At 43.3% G+C, this 24423-nt stretch overlaps 1 protein-coding gene across 2 annotated transcripts; it reads left to right on the top strand.

Moving 5' to 3' along the window:
• The first annotated feature begins 7364 nt into the window (after positions 1-7364).
• On the top strand, positions 7365-24092 carry CUNH16orf72 (chromosome unknown C16orf72 homolog). Of its 2 annotated transcripts, XM_041462240.1 has the most exons (4): positions 7372-7800; positions 8542-8622; positions 12642-12917; positions 20694-24092. In XM_041462240.1, the coding sequence occupies exons 1-4, from the start codon at positions 7581-7583 to the stop codon at positions 20936-20938; spliced, it is 822 nt and encodes a 273-aa protein (XP_041318174.1). In that variant the 5' UTR covers positions 7372-7580; the 3' UTR covers positions 20939-24092. The 2 variants fall into 2 exon arrangements, with proteins under 2 accessions (XP_041318175.1, XP_041318174.1); XM_041462241.1 differs by lacking the exon at positions 8542-8622 and having other exon boundaries at positions 7365-7800.
• Positions 24093-24423: the final 331 nt, after the last annotated feature.

The following is a 24423-nucleotide window of genomic DNA, read 5'->3' as shown; positions in this document are numbered from 1 at the left end:
CTGACACTGCCCACAATCAAATGGGGTGAGCTGGAGCAGCAAAAGTAGGCAGAGATGACCCAAAATGCTTTGATCTTCAAGGCCAGAACAAGAACTTCAGATCTGGACTAAAAGGCAAAGAGAATACAAGGAAAAAAAGAAGTCTTTAGAGAAAGCATACTCAATTTCCATGTTTATTGGATTTTAGGGTTTGTTTCTGTCCGTTCCCAGGAGTAAAATACAGGAAGAGTTACAGATCATTTGTTGACAACAACTGACTATAGCCATGGGGGGAGAAAAATGTGCTTTGGAGTAAGTGCTTTAGCATCCTCATAAATCTGCACTGGAATAGACTCTGGCCATTGTATTTCTGAGGCTGTTACAACAGAGCACAGCGTGGTGGTTGCCCTCACCATGGCAACCCAGAAAACTGCCCCATCACAGAAGGTTTGCACTCTGCAACACCCATCTCTCCCTGCCCTGCTTCTCAAAGCAGCCTGGTGCATTCAGGACTTGAAGTAGCACTTGAAGCCCGAGCCCCAGCTCCAGTGGCTCTTAAAAGTCTCCTGCACTCCATCCAGCAGCAGCCACTGGGAGCAGGAGCAGCAGCTCTCATGCTGCAGAGAGCTATTGAAAAACGGGGTCAAACCTGGGAAAGAGTATTTTCAATTTCTTCAATACACAGCAACCTTTTGGGGCCCAGCACTCGCTCTTTGTGGAGAGTATTGGAGAGGTTTAATGACCTGAGCTGAAGTTTCGGTTGGGTTCCTCACAACATTGCTCTCTACCACTATACCACTATGAAGAAGGGGGCACAGATCATGGCCTGAGCCCTGGGGGAAGTGATTTTAGACTGATTTGGGGGAGCTGGTGCTGGGGCTCCTGCCACCTCGTGTCACCCCTGCCACAGCCCTGCCACCCCTACTGTCCTGGCTGAGGCTTCTGGCAAGTGCCAGCCAGTCAGCCAGAGGTGATAATGTCACATTACAGCTACAAACCAGAAGTTGTCTGTTAAACTTTATGTTCTTTAGTATTTTCATTCTGTTTCATTTGAAACATTTTATTAACACCTCATGGTAAAAATCTTATGCAGTCTGCCTGGTGAGACAAGGTATTTCATTAAGCACTTCTGGAGTCAGTAGGACATCACCCTCTTTTTCCCTCAGCTGGAAAACCATCCACTGCAGGAGAGAAATCACATACATTATCCACTGAGACTGAATGACTCCACTGCCTTCCCCAGCTCATGTTCTGCTTGCTCAGGACAAATTGTTAAGAAGATTTTCAAGAACTGACACTATGGGGATCCCTGAAGTGCAGGTATTATTCCATACTTTTGATGGAATAGAAGTGTATTATCTCCTCTATATAGGTGGAGAATTGAGCTGGAGGACCCATTTTGGGAAGTTTTATGCATCCTACTCCCACACAAACTAAACAAAGTCTTCCCTGGCCAGGGTCCCAAAAGATTACTGGTATTCCAGCTGCTCTTGAATTTTCCAATAGCTGAGCTGCAGGACTGCACTTGAAATTCTTTAAACTTGAGCAGTCAGTCATTACACACATAACAACATGGGAGTAGGTGGTTTGGATTTTTCCTACTCAGTTGATTAGAAGAGCGTGGGGAGAGATGCACTTTTAAGAAAATAATTTGGTGAAGACCTGAAAGGGCATTGAAGTTGGTATCCAAAATCCAATGTCCAACCTCTGTTCATATTACTGCCCACAACTATGCACAATAGATCCACTTGCTCTTTTAAAGAAAACCTTCATATTCGTTTGTCCTTCAGCAAGCAAAATGTTCAGTAGCTTCAGTGGGGGTTCTGCTGAGCCTCAGGGGCTGGATCAGGGAGCTGGCTGTCACAGCTTACTCAGCCATCTAATCCTGCTCAAATCACTCCCTACAGAGCTCCAGGGGTACAAGTGAATCAGAGCCTGCAGCACTCCTGTGTGTGTGTGTCCAGGCCAGTGTGGAAGAGGTTTAACAGTGACTTCTTGGAGCTTGAGAGAAGTTTGATAAGAGGATCCATGTTTACCCTGAAAGAATTTCTTACCAAGGCTGTTGACATAGAAACCAAGAAAGACAGAAGGATAAATAAGAGAAATCTGCAACTCTCTATTCCAATAAGCACTTTGTTTGTCTCTTCTGACCGATAAGTAAAGTGTGAACTTATGAGCTTTGTTAAGAATGTATAAAAAACATGCATGCTAAAATAAAAACAGGTTTTGGAGCCTTCTGAAAATGGAGGGTGTTGTTTTATATTGTCTCAATCTCAACCATGACTGTTTCAACTACAACAGGCCAGTGTGAGTTAGCCAGGCTGGGGCAGACTCTGCTCTAGCACTGGTGTGGGTACCACAGAAAGGGAGGGCATTTGTTCTCATTTGCAACAATATCAGGTATGAGAAGATGATGCTCTCCAAAGCCAATTCCAGCAGCACAAAATGAGTGTTTGCATGACTGCACCCACCAAAGCAAGTAACAAACTCGTGCTTGCCTCTGACCCCATTTCTTGGTTTCAGAAGTGGCAGGTTATGTGACATTACTGGCTGTGTGGAGGTTTGCTGACAGCTCAGAGAGAAAGCCATTGGATGGAGACTTCCTGCCAACAAACAAACAAACAAACAAACAAACAAACAAACCCACCTCAGGGTTAGCTTTAGAAACACTCTCGCAATCTGCAATTCCAAAACACTCTGCAAAGAGTGATACAGCAAATTATGTTTTCTTTCATAGTCTGTGATGCTCTATAAAAAGAGAGCAACTAAATGTTGCAGTGACTCAGAACTGCCTTTGGAAGCATGCAGGCAACCTGCTGGAAACCTCTGGCATCCTGCTCCTCCTTCAACTAACACATGACAGAAAGTGCTGAAACACCTGCCAGCTGCAGTAATTTACACAGTGCCAAATATCCCAACATCCCACCACGAGTTCACATGCAGAAATTCTGCTTTCATTAAGGTATTTTAAAACCCCCTGGTTTCCTGTCTCGTGAAGGTACTGGAGCAAATAATCTACTCTACTAGCAAAGGAAACACTTAGATGACATCCACATTGTTTTTTTTCCCCAATACTTTTTTTTTTCCAAACCAAATATGTAGTGAGGTATTACCCAGTAAAACTGAAAACTGTGTCTCCCACTCTTTTTGGTATAGTTTGAACTCACACCTAAATGATCTGTATCTCATAGGAGTCATGTGGTCTTTCCTGCAAAAGGAGAGTCTTGCTCCTTGTCTGGATTGTTAAATGATTTTGATATCAGAGCCCTGACATGAGGTTTGGAGAATCTTGTTCTCACAGAGTCAAACTGCTTTCCTTCTCAAACGGAGAACAGATTTTGGGCAAAGTCCCTGGTTCACTATTTTAGGCAAAACCAAATTGACCAAGTGTTACTCAAGTTGCTTTTATGTGACACCATTTTGATCATGGTCTTAGAAGTGCTGTTACTAAAGTGCTCCCAGAAAATTGCAGGAATGGTGCAGATGATGTTGATACATCTTTTATTTAAAGTTATCAACATTTAAAAATCCAAAACAGCATACAACTAACCTTTTTGCAGTGCTTACCAAGTTTTATTTTTTCAGAGCAAACCATTACCAAGGAGCACACATTAGAAAAGAAATCCTTTAATCCTATTTCCTTACTTTTCTACTTTCCCAACTCAAAACCAGGAGAATATGAGGCTCTTGCAATCATAAGGAACCCTCATACTTTGATGGTCTCAACCTTTGTCAATTGGTTTCTGTTCCAGACTGATCAAGTGTTTGCACTAAGGATGCTCTATCATCACAGTTTTCAGTTAGGAACAGCAGTAACAGCCAGCAGACATAAAAACTCATCTGAGCACATCAGGAGCAGCTTAAACTGTCTTGATTATGTGATTTACAACCGTCAGTGCACGGCTGTTCTCTGTGAGCCAGACTTCTCATAAATACCGGCTGCTTGCTTGCTCAGCCACACTAGGTTGGACTTCCCCAGGATGAAACATTTTGTCTGAGAAACATTACAATTTGCAGCTGTATCCACCTTCCCTGCTGACCTGCTTTTCTGGAGGACAGCATACTGAGAGTCTGATCCCAAAGGACAAGATGGTGAAGAGAAATGAAAATATTGTCACTCAGATGTTTTTTTCCTTTGCTGAAAGGAATACCTACTCCCTTCAGTTCCTCCTCTTAAAATATCATGAAATTCTCTTATACAATTGTCCAAGTTTGGCTGCAGCACTGTGAAAACATTCCCATGTCTATATTCAGCCATCTACACATTCAGATAATTTAAAATGTTAGTTTTCACTTTGGATAGAGTGCATTATCAATAAACCTTTTTCTTCCCCCATTCCATATTTTAATATTAAAAAAAAAAAAAGTTTTCCCTTATTTATCACTAAATTCAACTCCCAGTAAGAGTCTGCATAAGGGAATAAAACAAGTCTTCAGAGCCTTCTACAATTAGCATATTCTCATCATGCTCCAGTAATTATCTCCCTTGATACTTCAGTTGGGATGCCACACTGCTCTCATCACTGCTGCATTCCCATGGGGGAAATTAAGAGGCAAAACACTAAGATTACTCAGATTCCACATTTGCCATGTGCATATCAGTGCCCTCACAATCTTTGTGCATCTGACTCTGGCCAACAAATCCCTTACCGGCAACAAAAACCAGCACAGTTGTGTTTGTGCCAGGCCACCGACAGCAGGTCAAAAGTACAAAACTTGTTCTTTATTTTGGGGAGAAAAGATTGTTTAGTGAATCAGTGTTGCTCAGAGCTGCTTAGGAGGTGTCAGGGAGATGAGCGTTTGGGTGTGCTAAAGGGTTCTGTGCACAGTGCTTTAGTTCGTTTTTCTTCTCTCCTTTGCTGCCTCCTCCACAAATAACCTCAAAAAGTCACTCAATATTGTCTTCACTCTCCATTTAATTCTGCTTCTCTACCTGCAGGACTCATTGGGTACATTATTCTTCTAGTCCCAGAAAGTGCTTGGCTCCTTTCCCAAGGCCCTAACACCCTTTTTATCCTCAGGTGGCATAAAGAAGTCTGTAGACCAAGTTAAATTTCTTTATTCTACCAAAAAATGCCATTTTTCTAATTTCAAAATTCAGCATGCCTATTTTCTCAGCTAAGCCGGTCTCCATTACTATCCCAGAAATCACCAATGCCCACAACTACAAAAACAATTCATACAACAACTGCAACATTATCCACCTCACCTAGTGCAACGTGTAAACCCAAAACAACCCTCAGAATCCAAACAGTTTCTATCAGTTGTAGCTACTCCTGAGAACAGTGTGTAGCCAGGTTTGTCTAAATTAAAGCAGGAAATTAGGGCTCTAAGCTTTTACCCAGGATTGCCCAGAGATGCATCACCGCTCCCTGTTTGATTTGCACTGAATGGGCATCAGGCATAGCCAAATTTCAGGACAGGCTGCCTGATAAATCATGACTGACACGACATTGTATTGCAGGAATGAACTGTTTATTTCACAGCTGCCAACATTATGCAACTCTTTAGAAATAGTCAGAAAAACAGATGTGTGGTACACAAAAAGCCATGTCTCCTCCTCTTCCATCAAGCTCCCTGCCCTAACTTCTGATCTCAGAGAGCATCTGCAAAGCCCATGAAAACTGACAGGAAATTCTGCTATGTTTCTGATGAGGGAAACGAATTTCAGTACTTGATTTATTGGTAAATACTAGAACACAATCCCATACTAGAACACATCCCAGAACACATTCTTGTGTGATGCTTTACAATATTTCAACAATTTAAAGAGTTAAGGAATGAGTATTTCCAAGTTGTAGGTACTTTATAAGAAATCCTATGCAATAGAGAAGGTCTCCTTTTCTGTTCTTTGCTTTTCTTAAACCAGTTGCACAGGAGAAAAATCCATGTTGCACCACATTACATACTTACTGCCCTTCTGATCAATGGATGACTTACAAAGCCAGTTTGGCTGAAGTTCATAATCTTAAACAAGAATTGGACAGAGCCTTACCTAGAAAGGAAGGGAATATCCATGCCTTTGTGTTTGTGCATTAGTGTCATATATCTGAGATACTTATATTAAAAGCTGCTGCCACAATTTCAGTTTAAGGAGACGTGCACAAAGTTACGGGTGCTCTTATCCCTTTCTACTCCCATGGAGTGCCCAGGCATAACCCACAAGTAGGAGGCCCTTAGTAATTAGTCTTAATGGTTTAGGAAATACAGTAGCTGCAGCTTTAGCTTTCAGTTGTCCTCAGAGATAAAAACCCCCAACCCATCAGTTCCAATTATACCCCCACACCATTTCTTTCCCCATTATATATGATTTAGGCTTGAATTGCTGAATGTTTTACGAAGTTGTATGAACATCCAAGTTCAAAACGGGAACAAGCATGGACTGGCTAGAACAGCCTGTCGGAGGAGGGAACAGAGCCGGTGAGCGCTTCTCCCGTGGGGCGGGATGGGCACCAGGCTGCAGCGCGTGTCCGTGCTGGGTTTGGCGATGCGGGCAGAGCCGCACCCGGCTGACCGCGGGCAGCGCAGCCTGGGACAGCGGCTGCAAACCCAGCTGTGCCCGGTTCCGGCTGCAAACCCAGCCTGTGCCCAGGCTCGGCTGCAAACCCAGCTGTGCCCGGTTCCGGCTGCAAACCGAGCTGTGCCCGGGCCTCGCTCCGCAGCACGGGCACGTTTGCTGCGGCTGAGGCGCGGCTGGAGCAGCTGGGAAGTGCATTTGCACAGCAGCCAAGTGACAGATCGCGGGGTAAACGAGTGTTTCTAAACGTGCGCAAAGCAGCTGTGACTTCTGTCTGCTTGTTGGGACCGTGCCTGCTACAGCGCAGAATCAAGAGGTGGTAAATAATGTGTAAAACAGGCAGAAAAGTGATGCCGTGGGTTTGAACTCTCGGGGCAAACCCCTCAGCCGTTTCTGCCGGACGCTGGACCCGGGCCCGGCCGTGTCACACGGCTCGGCCCTCGGGCCCTGCGCGGCCGCCATCTTCCCCCGGGGCCGGGAAGGGAACCGCCTCCCGGGCGGGCTCTGCCCCTCAGCGGAGCAGCGGCGGCCGCTGCCACCTCCCGGTTCGGCCGCGGACGGCGCCTGCCGGGGCCGCCCGAGGCCGGAGCGCCTCGCCAGCTCGGGGCGGCCCCGGGGCCGCTGCCGGGGTGCCAGGGCGGGGCCGCCTCACGCCAGGGGCGGGGCCAGGGCCGGGGGCCGCGCGAGGTAGCGCACTGCGCACGCGCACCACGCCGACGCCCCCGGCACGGGGCTGTGACGGCGTAACCAAACCTGCGTTAGCCCCGCCCCCCGGGGTGTCCCGCGTGACGGACACGCGAGTGAACCAATGATCGCTGGGAATCCCGCACGGACCGGCGGTGCCGGGGCGGCGGTGGCCAATCGAGCGCTGCGGGCGGGACGGGCCGGCTGCGCGTTCCCAGGCGCCTCGGCAGGGCTCTCAGTGCGCTCGGGGCGGTGCCGGCGCTCGGAGTGTTTGGGGCCGGCGGAGCGACGGGCGGGCCCGGCATGGGGGTGAGGTAGGGCCGGCTCGGCGCACGGAACGAGCGCGGCCGGCTGTCGGGACCGGGTGTACGCGGCGGTGGGACGCGGAGCCGGGCGGAGGATGGAGGACAAGAAGGAGGAGGGCGAGGCGGAGATCCAGGAGCACGGGCCCGAGCACTGGTTCAGCAAGTGGGAGCGGCAGTGCCTGGCTGAGGCCGAGCAGGAGGAGGCGCTGGCGCCGGAGCTGCAGGACGAGGCGGCGGCGCAGCCCGAGCACAAGCAGCAGAAGCTCTGGCACCTCTTTCAGAATTCGGCCACCGCCGTGGCGCAGCTCTACAAGGGTGAGTACGGTCAGGGGCTTGGGGAGGGCACAGCTGGGGCGGCTGCGACCAAGAAGCCGGTGGAGCCTGAGCGCGGTGGGCTCGGGGCCCGGGGGGTGGGGGCGCCGAGCAGCCGCGGAGCCGTCGGGGTGGGGAGGTGCCCGTAGCGGTACAAAGGGGCCGAGGCGGCGGGAGGAGCGGCTGCCGGCCCGCGGCCGCCCTCGGAGACGGGCTGGAAAACAAAATGGCGAGAGGGAGGGAGAGCCGCGGTCGCGGCCCGGACAGCGCCCGGCGCGGCCTCCGGGGCGGCTCCTGCGCCGGGCCGGCCGCACCCCCTCCCCCGGCTGCCGGAGCGCTCGGGCCGGAGCGCGGCCGCGGGGTGTCGGGGCGCACCGGCGGGGGCCGCGCCGAGAGGGTCCGGGCGGCGGGGGCGAGCCCCGGGCGCCGGGAAGGGTGGGGGGTGCCGGGAAGCCCGGCCCTGCCGACGGCTCCCGACGCCCAGCCCCGGCAAGAGACTCCCGACAAAATGGCGAAGCGGGGCCGGGCTCATTGTGCGGCGGGGCCGGGGCGGGGGCGGCCGGGCGCTCCCCGCCGCGCTGGGGGCACCGCGCCCGCTGCTCCGGCCGGGCCGCTGCCCGCCCGCCCCGCTCGGCCCCGATCCGGAGCTGCCTCCGGAAGGTGGAACAAAATGGCGAAACCTAACATGGCCGTTCGGAGCGGGTGACTCCAAAATAAACAGCGTGTGTCCTTCCCTCCCTGCAGACCGGGTGTGCCAGCAGCCGGGGCTCTCCCTCTGGGTCCCCTTCCAGAACGCCGCCACTGCGGTCACCAACCTCTACAAAGGTAAGGGGCTGCCCCCCCGCTGCCCCGGCAGCCCTCTCTGCCGAGCCGGGCCCCACTCTGCCTCCTGCCCCGGCTTACTCATAAGTAGGGCCTGTTAATGTCTCTTATTCACCCTGATAAAATCTAACCCGAGACTGCTTCCTGAATCTTGCAGGTTTTCCCTGGTCCACTTCAGCTGACAGTAGCTGAATCTTTTCTGTTGCCTCATGTCAATGAGTCATAAACTTAAAATCTGTTTTACTTTGAGACCCTTGAAAAAAGGTATCTTTAACATGTGTCTGTTTCTTGTGAATTGAAGGGAGGCGTTCAAGGGTTTATTAAGCAGTACTGAAATTCCCCGCATTGTTTATATTTCATGGTGCATTAGATGTTGGGGTGTCAGTATAATGCCTTCTCTTTTGCGGTACAGCGAAGTTGGGTTTAGTGTTCATAAAATTCTGCCTAGATGTTATGTGACAGAAAGTTTTATCTTCTTGTGGCACTGAGGCTTCTTAAGTAAGCTTCACAGTTTATTTTAAGCACTAAAATGTCATTATGTCTGTGTTCAGCATGGCTGTAAGAAGGCAGCATTAGCCAGAACTTCGATAGGAGTGTGCTTTGCATGTGGCTGTGCTGTAGTGCTGGTTTACTGGTTGTTTCTGAACTCTGCAGTTCTTTGGGTTGTCCCAGGAATTCTTGTCTGCAGAAGGATCATTCAGTGGTTTTTACTTTATTTAAAAGGTTGTGCTAAAATGATACATATCAGTGAAGGCTGAAATTGACACATTGAGATTCTCATTGTTACTGCCTTCCATTCCAAGGAAGGGAAGTGCTTTAAAATTCCAGATGTTTGTTTTCCTGGCTTATAGTTTGATTTTTTTCCCCCCTTCATCTGTACAGCATTATCTATAGTTCTACCCCTATGCTCCTTCATTTGCCTCCAGTTTTGTCATTTTGGATTTGCTTTAAGCAGTTGAACTTGGTGTGTTTGTGATGGGTGATCAGGTTTCTGACAGATGTGGACAGAGTGAGGAGGAGGTGTAGCTGCACAACCCTCACTGCCAGAGTCTTGCCTCCTGCAGAAGGTGCGTTTGAATGTTGTGTGTATGTCAGGTCATGTGAAGGGGCAGCACCTCAGAGCAGGAAGGTGCTGGCCTGGGGCTGTGGGTCACTAGAACATGTCTGGGGACAGCAGTCATCTGAGAATGGTGCTAGGGTAGCAGCAGGTAGTGTTAATAAATTACAGTCTGTCTTTACAAATGGCATGGCTCTCCCTTACGGAATCTTTAGTGTGAAGACTTAGGCTGTTTATTTCTGGTTAAAATGTTAGATTACTTGTGCTGTAGGCAAAATGAGCCTTTTTGTTGGCAATGATGTGATTAACTGATGAGTAGGTGATCAGGGAAACTAGACTTTAAATTGGAGGCTGACTTTGGTCAGGTATAATGTAATACTTCAAAAACCAGCACCTGAAACAAATGTTTTCTTCAAACAGATCCTAAAGTACCTGAGTTACTCAGGAATGCCATCTTTCAGTTTTCAGTTAATTTGCAGGTCAGTAGAAATTTGGTGATAACATGGTAGAACCAGCTGAACACACTGTCACATCTGACAAATTGGAGTCTCTTACTGTGAGCTTGCTTTCCCTAGTGGTGAACATGGCTCTTAAAAAAAAAAACTCCTGTTTTTCACATTCTCAGTACTGTTTGTTTTGGAGGACTCTGTCAAAATACTGGAGGAATACTTGGTGTGATGAACTGAACACCACAAACTGCCTCTTGCCTTGTCAGCTGTTTTCTGATCTGATAAATACTTGGATTTTTGAGGCATCGTCTTTTTGACAAGAATAACCCGACGAATGGTGCATAATGAGAATGCCATGATGTCTTGAATGTCAGCATTTCTTCGGAATATAGATTAGAAGTTTAATATCACACCATACTGATGGTCTTATGTCCTGAATTTCTAGTGCTGGTGACAAGAGACTGCATTCTGCATTCAAGGCACTTCATTATCTTGATTGCACTAAAAAAGTGAAGGCATGGCTTGTAATGTAAGATTTAGAACTTAAGGCCACTGGAAAGTTTTAGGTGTATGTTAGAATAAGACTTCTGAGCCTACAGTTTACCTTGTTTTTATTTAAAAAGAAACTTGAATATGTTCTAATGTTGATTTTGACTTAGTAATTTCAGAATACATGCAACTTGACTGCTTAGGTTTTGCCAGCTTAACTTTGTAAACAAAGTAGTTGTGGCTTTTACAATAAAAATCTAATGTACCCGGGGTAATGATGCTTGAAACTTCTCTGGGCTGCATCAGCAGTCATTGTTTGACCTCACACCTAGTTCATAGTTGGCTCTTTGTAAAGCATTCTCATACACAAAGAAAGCAGGGTATTGACGTAAAGTCGGCCTCCAAGCCTCAGAAGGACACTCCTGGTATTTCAGGAAGTGATTAAAGGAGTATTTTCAGTTTCCAAGTTGGCTCCAGAATGTTTGGGCAGCTTTTGCTGCCAGTGCATTGGAGTGCGGGCTGCTGTGCAGTATAAAATGGCAGGAGGAGTAATCTGTCATGGTACCATTGCTTTCAGAGGAATTAGCATTTGTAAATGTAGCCTTCAGATTGCAAAGTAGTACAGGCAGAATACTCCTAGAGTAGATACAAGTAACAGTAAGTGTACTTTGTGTACTTGTTTAGTTTATATTCCAAAAGCTCCAAGATTTAACTCAGCTCTGTTTGAGGTGGTTTTGGTCTGTGTTAGGTTTGAAGTGCTGCTCTTTGGCAGTGTAGATCTCAGTGCTGTCTTTCGTGGTCTGTGCAGTGGTGCCTTAGAATACAAGTCCAAGAATAACATTTAACAGTTGTACTTTCTGGGTTCTGGAGTGTGACAAAGTTACATTACATGTGTATGTCATTGTTTGTAAACCAATATTTTGGGATAGCGGTTCCTAAAGAAATACCTTTATGTTCTGGCTTTTGCCTTGGGCTTCATTAATAAAACAAGAATATAAAATGCTGTTTAAATCAGCTTTGCCACATGGAAAAAATTTTATGGAATTCAAGTAAACAAAATTGCAGTGGATATGTTCATGTTTTTTAAGGAGCAAGAGCAACATAACAGTATGAAACTGAAATAGGTGTTGCTAAAGCTCGGATAGCAGATCTATGACAAACAAGATGAGCATAATTGTGTAGTGAACAGGATTTGTCCCACCTGTTACTGTGGTTTGAAATTTATGCAAACTGGTAGCCAGAAATACACTTCCTGAAGTTTGAAAGCAACTCAATACATTGGAGACACAGTCATAACTGATGTGCACAGGTGATTAGTTACATTAACAGAGAGTGAAATTGAATTTTGTAGTAGGTTTTATTGTAAATTGTGTGTTTAAAACTTTTGTATATCAGAATTGCCATGGGATCCTAAACGGGGAAGGAAACTTTCTTAGCCTTTGTAAATGGTATGTTGGCTAATTGAAAGACATTGGGGACACTTGTGTTCTAACTAGTTTCAAAACTGAGGCATGTGAATTGCCTCTGCAATTGAAATCCAGCTGAAAATAGAAGAACTTGAAAGAAATCCTGAGTTTTCTGGCAGTTTCTTACCTGTTAGAATGAAGAAGAGTTTTTCCTTTCTTATGTTGGGGCTTCCTGGCTGTATGGACGCACTTCGTGTGTCTAAGTCTGTTGTCCATTGATTTAAGTATCTTCCTCAGTCTGACAAGCACTAAGTATGTTTTTAATGTAAATAAACAGTGCTGTGGTGTTGACCTGAAGTACAGTAAATGCTGTTTAAGTGGTGCTGTAGTTGCTGTTGACTGACGTGTAAAGAGGATGGAATGTTTTGGCTAATACTCTGTTCAGGTTTAATGGAACTCCTCTTTGCTGCTGCAGCTGCCTTGGTGCTGCCTTATGGTGTAACCTGTAGAAGATGTAGACACTTCTTCTTTCCCATGATTGGCAGGAGGCCACATCAGTGCTGTGCCATGCTGTACATTGCTGTGTAACACTAAGAGAACTTTTTTTCTGTCCTCTTGCAGAGAGTGTGGATGCCCACCAGCGAAGCTTTGATTTAGGAATTCAGATTGGCTATCAGCGTCGGAATAAGGATGTGTTAGCCTGGGTTAAAAAACGCAGAAGAACTATTCGAAGAGAAGACTTAATCAGCTTCCTTTGTGGAAAAGTCCCTCCTCCAAGAAATTCTAGAGCTCCCCCAAGACTGACTGTAGTATCCCCTAACCGAGCTACTTCAACAGAAACTAGCTCATCTGTAGAGACTGATTTGCAACCCTTCCGTGAAGCCATAGCTCTGCATGGTAACAGTCACTTTTTCAATACTACTTGGTTAAAATTGGGTGGGGGTTCCTAAAGTGTGTTTGGCATATCATGATGTGTCATGTACCTGGTGTTCCAGCTGAAGGTATCCCCTTCATTCTTTAAGGGAGCATGTATAAGGCATGTGTTGGCTGCTAAAAATTTGTATAGTTGAGTATTTTGAATGAAGAAAGGGTACTGAATAAAAATGAAATTTGGGTCTGTAATATTGCACAGCTGTGAGCTCAACAGTTAAGTATCAAGTCTTGGTAGTGTTTTTGAAGCATGAAGAGACTTGGCATTTATACCAAGGCTAAAGTAAACAGAATTCTTGGAAAATGGCAATGCTATGCTACCAACTAGTTAAATATTAAGATTTGACTGCTAGCAAATTTTTGGGGGCTTAGGGAGGGAATTTGATGTCTGAGGCTTCGGTCTCTAGCTCTCTAGTACCTTTTTTAGGTACTGGATAATGCAGTTTAGCATTTTACTTAAAGTACCCTGGAAAGGGTGTTTCAGTTACACATTTTTGAAATAATTGAGTCCTATTCAGAACTTTGTTCTAGTTCACTTTCAGATTTACATGTCTTCCAGTGTCATACTGAATTGCCTTCCTTGCCATCACCAGCAATGTTGGGTGTATCTCTTTTCAGACATGAATATTGAGTAGTTTCTTCTGTATTGGATTATGATTCAGCAAGTGATAGACAGATGTGCTTTAAATTGCTCTTGAGGTGAGATAAGGCAGTTCACCTCTGGGTTTTGTGCCTTCTAAAATTCAAAAGGGTAGCAGATATCTTGAGCTCTAGACCATTCTAAAAATGAAAATTAAGCTATCTAAAAGTGCAGTCTAAATGAAATTTTTACTGTCTGGATATTCTCTGTGGGGAGGTAGAATTGGTGGGTTAATTAGAAGCATGAATTCTTGAAAATGCAGTCTTGGCTTCTGTGCTGTGGTGGTTTTTAAAGATGCCCAGTCCAGACACTGTTACTGTCTAGGTGACAGCCATTTAAACCAAACATGCTTCCCCACTCAGTCATGTTGATTTTGGCAGTTTCCTGTCTCATACTGGAAGGAGGCTAGGGAATTCTGTGCACCACTGTTGCTTACTCAGTGTAGATAAAATTAATTTCATGAGAACAGCTGCAGAAGCTGGCTCTCACTGTGGAAAGCACCCTCGTAAAAATGCTTTTCTGAAAATATAGTTGAATCTGTGGAGTTGGATTTAACTGTAAAGGCTCAGTCTCAGGTGAGAGGAAGCTTAGGTAGGCTCACTTCAGCACAGTGAGCTCTCTGAGTAAACTCAGAGGCATTTTTATTGGTAATATGGCTCTTTTTGTGTCCATGTATCATTTCCTAGCATCTGCTTTGTACCGAGGTGGTTTATGAAGTCACTGTTGTATAGCATGAGGATCTGAATAATGATATATAAAGTGCCCCATATTTCATAATGTAATGCAGGGTCATGAGGAAGTTCTGTCCTCCGTAGTGGCACTGCAGGGGCTCAAAATGTACTTTTCCCCTTCATCAGCTGGTTGACAAGATTACTTGTCAGTCACCTTCTGGATTAGGTTCTCCTCATATCAGTTTCAATCTGAAAATTAACCCAAATGCTTTTGTGCTAATCCTTTAGTGACTGGGCTTGTACTGGGACTCATAACTGTTTTTAGTTTATTGCCTACAGTGTTTACATTACTCCAGTTTATCCCCCCCTTTTTTTTTTTCTTTAAGGAAGTTGTGATTAAGCAATCTCATGAACTCATTTCCTATTTATTGTAGGGCTTCTTAAAACTATGTTTTGATTTTGAAACCTGCCAAGGATCTTCAGGTGTGTGTAAATTGTCCTCATTAGGCCTGTGCTTACTGTAATTTTTGGCACATGGTTTGAAAGTGGTGCTCCTAAGTATCATGAGGGAATGTGAGAACCTGATGATACTGAGGAGCAGTCCAGGCACAGAGGCTGTGAGAAGAGTTTCCAGCTGACATGTGAAGGTGGGAGGCTGTTTTGTGCTGGTTGGCTTCCTGATGGGAATAGAGTATTTCTTTATTAATCATGTGGACGGGTTGAATTAGATTTGAGGAATAATGCTAAAACTTTGCTGCTTGCAGCAAGACCTCTTACAGTGAAGCAGGGATAGATTTGAACAGCCTATGGCACCAAGTAAAGTTCAGTGGAAGCAGAGTTGGGGTATTGACTTCTCAGAAATAGGTACTATTATATGTCTGAAGATCATAGCATTATAGATTGCTCATCCTCGCCTTTGATGGTGGAAAATATCTCTCTTTTCATCATGTAATCCCTAAATGCATCATAAACACATCTGAAAATTTTGACAGAAGCAGTGGTAATGAAATAGCTAATAATGCAGTATTTCCTGGAACAGCAAACACAATTCTAGGTGTATGCCCTAGAGTAAAACATTAGAGATTAGCATCCTTTAGGCATCAGTACAATCTTTAAACTTTATGCTTCATCTGAAAACAAATATCTTAAAACTGATTTTTTGTCTCCAGCCCTGTAACCTCTGACCTGTATTTTATCTCTGCAAGATGGTTGACCCCAGAATTTAATCTTGTGATACTCATTATCAAGTCTTTTACTACAAGAAAGCTTGAGAGCAGAACAGCAGAGAAGAACCTGTTATAGTAGCTAAAAGCAAAATTATCATGGCAGAAAATTAGGCATGAGAATGTTTAAGATGTGATCTCTCTTTTGACTCCGTGGCACCTATGCTCTGCAGTTGTTACTGAAATCTTTAGTGTTGCTTAGTGAGAATGAGACTTTGGAACCTTACTCTTGAGAGAGTAAACTTTGGTAAACAACATCTTTTCCCTTATTATCATCTTTTCACTGTTAGCATGCTGATGGGTAACCTTTGAAATAAAGCATGGCTGGTAACTTGAACTGTGAATATTTGAAAAGAAGTTCAAGCCTTTTAGAAAAGCTGAGTAGTTATGTCAGGGTAATACATGATGTTTTATTCTGCAGTGCCAGTGCAGTTTTCTGAAACTTTAATGAAACCTCAGTCTAATGCTTGGTGTTTTAAGATGTGGTAGTAGAAGATAATACCTTTATTGTCCAACATCTCAATTACAGAATTGGGTTTTTACCTTCCATTAGTCTCTGAAATGTCCTTGCATCTAGGGAAAGTATGGATGTATCTTCACCTACTCTCTGGATGTGTATTGACATTTCCAGTTCTGTAAGAGATGAGTTTCAAGTGACAGAATTACATCAATCTGAGCTAACAGTACAAGATTCCCAAACACTGCCACGTGCTCGGCCACGTTGTGCCTGGCTGTAGCTGGAGTACCGAGTCTGGTGCCCAGCCTGTGTCCTTCTCTGTGGCATGTGCTGCATGTTTCACACACTGTCCTCCCAGCACAGTGGGAGAAAATGCTGTGATTTGAGGAGGGGCAAGAAGCAAGCTTGGAAAGGTAATGTTGAAATGCATTTGACTTGAGCATTCTTAATTAAAAATTAAGGTGAATTTGGGAAAAAAAATAGGGCAACAGTACAGTGAGAGAACTTTAGTTCTTTTTCTCCTTAGGTTTAATGTTGATGTGTATAATTCATGTGATTTGGTCTCTGTGGGGTAGGGAGAGCACTTGCAGATAGAAGTGTGTGACCTGGCCCCTTAAGAGCCTGAATTTCCACTAGGTCTTCATATTTGCTTCTCAGAATATTAAAGTGCAGTTTAAAAACAGGAGCACTTAGCAGAGTGGAGAAGCAGCAGCTGGTAAAAGAGGGGATGGGAGAACAGAGTTCAGATTGGTCTGACACAGTTTAATTTAAAGGTTGTATGTATATATAGCTGTGATGGAATTGTGTATTGGTATGTGCTGCTAAAACTTGCTCTATGAGCCAGTGTTATGAAAGGGTGAATATGACAGAAGAGTGACAAGGATCTCTCTGCATGCCATTTTGTATTTATCTGGGGTTAGTAACTAATTCCTGCTTTAGTCACACTACCTAAGCATGAATGTTCCTTTTGAATCTTCCTTATTAAAACTTGTAGAAACAATAGTTAGTACTATGTGGAACAGTAGCTACTCAGTATATTATGCTGTGATAGCAACCTGAATAAGTTTTACATGGGCATGATTGTAGGGCAGATGAAACAGCATTTACAGTTTGTTAGGCCAGTGGTGATAAACTTGCTAATTTTGAGCTGACAGTTTTAAGTATTTTGTAATCCATTAAACTTATTTTCAGTCAAGCATTCTAATATCTTGATAGTTTTGGAGTGCACTTAGTTATAAATTGGCTAATCTTGATCACAGCTCCTTCTAATAGTACTGTAAGATCTTTAAAACTATAACTCTTTGTAAAAACATTGTCTATGAAATGTAATTTTGTTGATGAAAGATATGACAGGAAAGAAAATGTACTAGGTGCTGCAAAATGTTTGAGATATGCCTTCCACTTCAAACCTTTCTAATTCAAAAGGGGGTCGGAGCCATGTGGGCCTTCTTAAAGGCCTCTAAGAATAAAGGAGATGTCCCTGGTAGAAAGGAGTGGGAAACTTTAGAGATGGTTGTGAGATTGTGGGAAAAGTGAAGCCACTTTAGCAGCTGTTTGGATCTCTGTCCTGTTGAATGGACAAAACTGGTGTGCCCGTGGTTAAGGCTGTATTAATCACAGTATAGAAATCTGAGGTTGGGAAATGGTGTTAGCTGGCAGTCATGTCATCTTACCACTTCCTAGTGTCAGTTGTTGCTTTAAATGCTTTGGGAAGAGCTTTGAGTCTGCTGAAAGCTTAAACTCAGAGTAACTCACAGTAAATGGTTTTTCTGAGATTTCCTCTGCCTTGCCACAGCTTCCCAGTTTAAAACTTGACTCTTTTCCCTGTTGACCCAAAATAGGTTTTTTTTGAGCATTGCAGATTGTTCTCAGAGGTGTTGGTTCCATGTAGTGGCATCTTGATAATTGAATGTATGCCTTGAGTTTGCTTTGACTTTTCCATGTTAGCTCAATTAGCCAATCCTAATGTGCCAATCCAAGCTGTGATCTGAGTTGTTTCATTTGGCAGTTTTGCCCTTCTGGATGGATGGGCAGTGCTGTGTAATCTGGTTAACTGCCAGGAGCTGAGGCTGTCAGTCTGTCAGTGTACCCAGCCATGACTCTTACTGGTACTAAATACCTGTGTGAGATGCAAAATTAACCTGTAGCTCAAAGCCCATGCTGTGATGCAATATCCTTGTGTTCTGATCTGTAGGAATTAATTCAAAGCTACTCTCCTGCCTTAGACACTAAGTTGGCTTGAAGATTTTAACTTCTAATTATCTCCTGAAGGTTGTTTGTGTATTTAAATGTACAGTGATTCAGCATTACCTTAATACTGGAAAGTCGGTGACTGCTTTAGGCATTGCTTGTAAACTTTGGCAGTCTGGTTTTGTATATGCTGCAGTGTGTCACAGATGCATCTTTTAACTGTATCAACTAAAGAGTGCTTGTTACTTGAAAAGGCTCCACTTAAAGCATAGTTGTTGAGTGGTGCCAAAAAAATGTCTTTTGACATCAGAGGTCAGTTTTGGGGTTTTGTTTAGAATAATTTTTCTTCCCTTAGTTGGGCACTAGATGTAGTAAAAAGGTGTCATGATAAAACTGAATTACTGTGTTGTTCTTTTGGTATGAGTTGTATAACAGTAAATGACTGATAAGTGATGTAAATTGTGGACTCTTAGGTGTAAGTAATGATACTGAACTTGTGTGGTCACAGCAGTTTTGCTTGGAATAGGGGTGTGGGGGGAAATCTCTACAATCAATTTGGTTTTGAAAAAATATCACCTGTATGCTGTCAGACTCTTTCCAATTTACATGTACAGGATGAATTAATGTTTTTTTCTGATGTATGTCATACCAGTTGAAATTAAACTACTGATGTCTTTGAATTGTGATTTGTTACCTGCCCAGATTGTGTATGTTAGTAGTTTATCCAAGATATGGTATATCTGAATTGGCTTTTTCTCATACATTTGTCATCAAGTTTAGCTGCATTACTTTCTTTGGTAGATGCATGGGAAATTCTTTTCCTAATGGTTTTGAATTTAAGCTTGACCTTAATCCTGAGAATGCTGTCACAAACTTAATTTCTGAGTTACCTTTACACTAAAACAGCTTCTTCTGTTTAAATATTTTCTGCCATGTGCATGAACAATGATTTGGCTATTAATGAAATCTGCAGGGTGCTCTTGGAGTTCAGAACATGCTTCTGGACCCTGTTTGAACACCATTTGGAGCTGTAAGCAAAAGCCCTAAGAAAGAATCAGTGATTAGTGGCTGTGTCTGGTGGTTGTTGTGTAATGCCAGATCTGTGTGCAGTATTTCCTGTGCTGTTACAAGTTGGAAGCTTTAAATGTTCATTCAGTAATGTTCAATAGAGTGAAGTTGGTTGGGCTGCTCCATCCTGACTTGTGTATCAACCTGCCATTGCTGCAGATGACTTCTAGACTTCAGCTTCTAACTGAGGTTTCTGGTGACTGATGTAGTTCTGTCAGTCCTTTCTTCCCAGAGCCTCTGAAGTTGCCTATTTGGCCTGCCAGCAGCTGATGGATTGGGCTTTGTTTGGCTAGACTTGTCAGTCAGTGGTTCTTGGCTGCACATTTGACAGTATGTGGAGATGTGAATTAATGCACACACAAGGTTTATGATGGCTGGACAGAGTTATAGCATATTTGAGACTGGAGAAGAGAGCTCTAAGATTCTGAAGGTTACTGAGAGAGGAATCTTCCTGGACAGTTCCACATTTTCTTGTTCTTACTGATGGAAAACATGCAGATCTATCTTTATCTTTCCTAGGGCCAACAGATGTTTCTGTACTCTTCTCCTAATACTCAGATTTGAAAAAGTTATGATAGTAAAGATGTTTGTCTTATCTCTGAGCTCCTGTTTATTTCCAAATACAGCCTGAACTGGAAATTGAGAAGAGTAGTTAGACTTCCATGTATTAGTCCTTACTAAATTTGTGTTTTAGAATGTCCCACTTTTGTAAAATTGTAATGTTACAGAAGGCAGAGGTTAAATTAGTATGAAAGTTCATGGTTGTCTTTTTACGGCCTTGTTTCTACAAGAAATAAAGTTCAATTTGAATCAAATATTATTAATCTGAACACAAACCAAAGTACTTTCAGGGTACCTGTGACAGTGATTTGCATCAGATCTGTTGATAACAAATTTTGGGTGATTGTCATATGTTTTTCATTGCTTGTTCTTTAAGTGCATTTCTGAATTTAGCAATACTGTTGTGTTGGCTGTTAGTGTTAGCCATGAAATAAAAGCTTGTATTTATGAACTAGCTGTGGTGTACACCTGTCTGAGACCTGCTGCCATACTGCAGTTTCCTTCAGGGAGTGAAAGGGAGCAAGGTGGTGGTGTTGGCACAAGGCCAGCTCAGTTCAACTCGAAAGTTCTTGGCAGGGCTGTGTAACTCTTCTTCCAGTGTGAAGCCTTTAAATTGAAATTATCTGCTCTTGAGTATGTCCCTGTTTTGAATAGCATGTCATACCTATGGAGTTAATGTTTGCCAGAGTATGCTGTTACATCCTGGTGTATAAGCTCACTTTTAAAGTCATAAAAAGCAGTTTTGGTAATTACTGGATTATTACACAGCCTGAGAGCTGAGAAGGTGTGCTCTGGACTGGAGTGGTACAAATAGCAGGATGAAGTGTCTTTAGGGTCTCGGTGGAATTGGGCTGAGTGTGATCCTGTGTGGCACACGTGGGAACTGAACTTTCTGTGCTGTCTGACTGAAGCCCTTTTTCTCTCTCTCCCCAGGTCTTAGTGGTGCAATGGCTAGTATAAGTGTTCGCTCGAGTACCCCAGGCTCGCCTACTCACGTGAGCAGTGGCTCCAATGCTAGTCGAAGGAGAAATGGACTCCATGATGTTGATTTGAACACTTTCATATCAGAAGAAATGGCACTCCACTTGGACAATGGTGGAACTAGAAAGCGTACCTCAGCCCAGTGTGGCGATGTCATTACAGACTCACCAACTCATAAACGCAACAGAATGATCTAAACTGCAAAAATTTCAAACCCACCATGCTGCTTGAAAGCCACTTGATCCTCAGAGTACTATTGAAAAGGAAACATGAGGCCATCTTTCCATATTCACTGTTTAAGACAAAGAATTCAATAAATGCCATAAAGGAAATTTTAGAAATTACATTAGATGCCTCTTGTAACTGCGGCTTTCTTAAACTATATTCTTAGCAGAGGACATCAGATATTGTGTAGTAGTTAGCAAGATCATCATAGGTGAACATGTATCTGTTCCAAGGCTAAAAGTGACCTTACTTGTATTATTAAAGGGAAAGGAAATTTCAGATGTTTATTTGGCTATAGAATTTTTTTTTGTCCTTTATTTCCTGCTTTGAGTATTTGCTTAAACAGTATTGCCAGTTTGACTGAAATTGTCTACAACATGACTTGGCATCTTTGTCAAAACTGCAGGCTTCCATTTTTGCAGCACTGTACCATGCACCTAGTTTCTGTACAGTAACAGTGTGCAAGTTATAAATATTGGACTGTACCCTTTTTAGTTTTAAAAAGCAGTTGATAATTCTGGTGATTGTGTGATAATGTAAAGAGGTGCTATGATGGTCATGCAATTAATACTTAATATTGAATCAATACAAGGATCTTTATTGGATTCACTTTGTGTGTTCTAGTGCTCTGAAGTAGCAATATTAAACTTTTCCCCAATTAACTTCATAGGCTTTTAAATCAGTTTGAGAAAATATATGTACTTATTGGTATTATCCTTGTGGTAATCATACACAGTGCAGACTGCACCAGTGCTGACCTAAATTTAGAGAAAAATGTCCTGTAATTGGAAAATAGGCTTTTCTGTTCAGTATTAGTGAAGGGTAGGTTTTGTGTACACCCATATCCTATTTTACATTTCTTGTGAAGTAATTGCCCATTGCTGGGGAGGGGTGGGAGAAGAGGGAATGTGGGGAATAGTTGGAAAAGGGGTGTGTTCTAACAAGTAAGACTTCTGGTCACATGTGGAAACTTGGACTAACTTAAACAAGATTCTGTGATGCTGTCCCCTTCAGGAGGGAGTGACATGCAGGTTCTGTGAAGTGCTAAGAAAATAATTTAAAACTGGAAGTTGTTTATAAAACTCTGGATAAACATGCTATAAGCATGAATTAAAAAGGATAAATGGCTTTCTTTTTGTGTTTAGCTTACATTCATAGGATTGAACTCTGGCTGCCGTAACTTAAGCATAGTCTAAACTGAACTAGAGATCAAGACTGATCTGCTGCAAATCTGTTTCTGAATGGGGAAGGACAGATGTCAGTCTCAGAGTGTCCTGACTATTTTTATATGTAGAGGGAGGAAGTGTTTGGTGGAGAGCTCTGGCTTTAGGGCCTCTAAATCTCTGCCTTGGAAAGGGATAACACAGGAAGAATAAGAAAATGGAGAGCTCCAACCCTGAACGTTGGGAAAAGGGGTATTTAGAGAGGTGGTGTGCATGCTTTAACTGGAAGCATAGGCTGATCCTGGGATTAAATGTAGCTATGCTAGATTCCCAGTACTAAAAATTGTGGTTTCTGGCGAAGTTAAGGCACCTTGAGCTCCATGTTAATACACAGCTCTTCAAGACTTTTGCTTATGTGCTTGTAGAGTCAGATCTCTTTTGTACTATCTTTGCTGTTTGAAGCAGACTTCACTGTAGGTTTGCCCTTTTTACCCTGCCATCGATGTCTGTAGTCAAGGCAGGACAGCAGTGCTGTGTGAGATACTCAAGGCTCTCTACTTGAGCCTGGTTTCCTTGCCTTGTGGTGCTTCCATCACATTTCTTTACACCGAAGAGCCCTTGAAGATGTCAGTAGTTGCACAGTACTGTAGTGAGAGGCTCTAGTTCATGGACAGCTCTCAGAAGTGTCCAAAGAAAAGTGCTAAGAACTGCTCCAACCCCCACCTGTGTTACATAGCTGAACTTGCACATCACTTGAAGACTCAGTATACATTAATTTCAGTTACTGCTATTAACTACAATTCATAAGGTTTAGTTTATGTAAGATGTTAATACTGCATAAAGCTAGTTTCTTTTGGAGACTGCATTTTCAGCAAAGATTTTGAAGATGGTATCTGAATATACATCAGTATTTATTAGACTATTGGCAGAGGGATTTTTATGTTCTAAAAGAAAGGTGGAGTCCTGAACAGAAAGGACAGGTATAAGAACCGTTCTTCAGCTCTTCTGTTTATTTTTTAGCTGGCTTGTACAAGTAAGATGCTTATGCTCTGTAACTTCTAACACACTTTATTCTTGATGTGGTAAAGGTGACATCATACTGGTATCAGTCCTGCACGCAGGGACTGAACTGTAGCAGTGCTGCTGGTCTAGCCCAAATACAGAGCCTGTTCAAATTACTTCTCCCCTTTCTTGCAGTGAAATAAATCTTGTTAATGCTCTGAAGCATTAATTCAGTCTATTACCATCTAAAACTAAATTTGTCTGGCTTCTTATTTAATTTGTGCCATTTTTCTTTGAAAGAAAGCAGACTTTGATATTAAACTGGTTGCATTAATGTTTTTTTGCTTGTACCTTAAATATCTGGCAACTTTTGATTGTTTTCATTTAGCCCCAACTGTTGTTTGCTCTTTGACCTCTGCCAGAGTGATCAAAAATGCATGTATTCACCTGATAAACACAGGAGAACGGGTTGTCTCTGGAAAAAAAAAAAAATAAAAAGAAGTCCAGTACCTGTTGCTTTGAAGACTATTTCTTGTGCCAGTGTAGAAAACAGATGTTCTGGAAATAGCTTTCAGCTATATCCAAACTGTAGCGCCTGGAGCCAGAAGTGAGTTGATTTTCAGTAAGGAACACTGACTGGAGAACTGTTTAGTTTGGTAAAAATGGTGCTTACTTTTGCTTTCTCCTTTGACCGGTCTCTTCTCCATGTACATCCAATCTAACCTGAATGTGCGGCAGTTACATAAAGTACATCCTGCACTGAAGCTACTGAGCTTGGCTTGCTTATTAATGAAGTAAGTTTTAAATGTTCAATTTAAATCTATATTACAATAAAGTCATGCAAAAATGATTTTGGTTGAAATTGAAGTCCTGCAGTTAAACTTACTTTCAAATGTGGTTTACCCAGCTGGAGTAATAGAAACTCTAAGTCATAATAAACCTAATAAAAAAATACAACTAATCAGGCTGTTTCGTAGTTCTTTTAAGTTTCTGAATAATACAGTCCAGTAATGCCAGACAAGGTGTGATTAGTGTGAGCTGACAGGCTGCCTTGGTTGTGCAGATCAGGACTTTCCTTGAATGCACTTTGCTGGTAGCTGTTTGGTGTAGCTTACACACAGGGTTTTGTTCTGTCTCCTTTGGACTAATGGTACAGAAAATTGGGCTGTACTACATCTGTACAAGATGTTCTGCAGTCTTCAACATCACTAATACTTAAAAGAAGCATCTTAGAGATTTAAGTGGCATAGTTTAGGAAGTTAAGTGGTGTTGACTTCAATAGTAGAGCTTTC

This window comes from Pyrgilauda ruficollis, unplaced genomic scaffold (genome assembly GCF_017590135.1).
Source record: "Pyrgilauda ruficollis isolate IOZ18807 unplaced genomic scaffold, ASM1759013v1 scaffold16, whole genome shotgun sequence".
Lineage (NCBI taxonomy): Eukaryota > Metazoa > Chordata > Aves > Passeriformes > Passeridae > Pyrgilauda > Pyrgilauda ruficollis.
This window is presented reverse-complemented; position numbering and strand designations above follow the sequence as displayed.

Bases quoted from the DNA above. Each gene is read 5' to 3' on its own strand.
- CUNH16orf72 (XM_041462240.1), top strand. From the start codon at position 7,581: ATGGAGGACAAGAAGGAGGAGGGCGAGGCGGAGATCCAGGAGCACGGG. The intron at 7,801-8,541 runs GTGAGTACGGTC...CCCTCCCTGCAG, and splicing joins CGTGGCGCAGCTCTACAAGG to ACCGGGTGTGCCAGCAGCCG. The intron at 8,623-12,641 runs GTAAGGGGCTGC...GTCCTCTTGCAG, and splicing joins GGTCACCAACCTCTACAAAG to AGAGTGTGGATGCCCACCAG.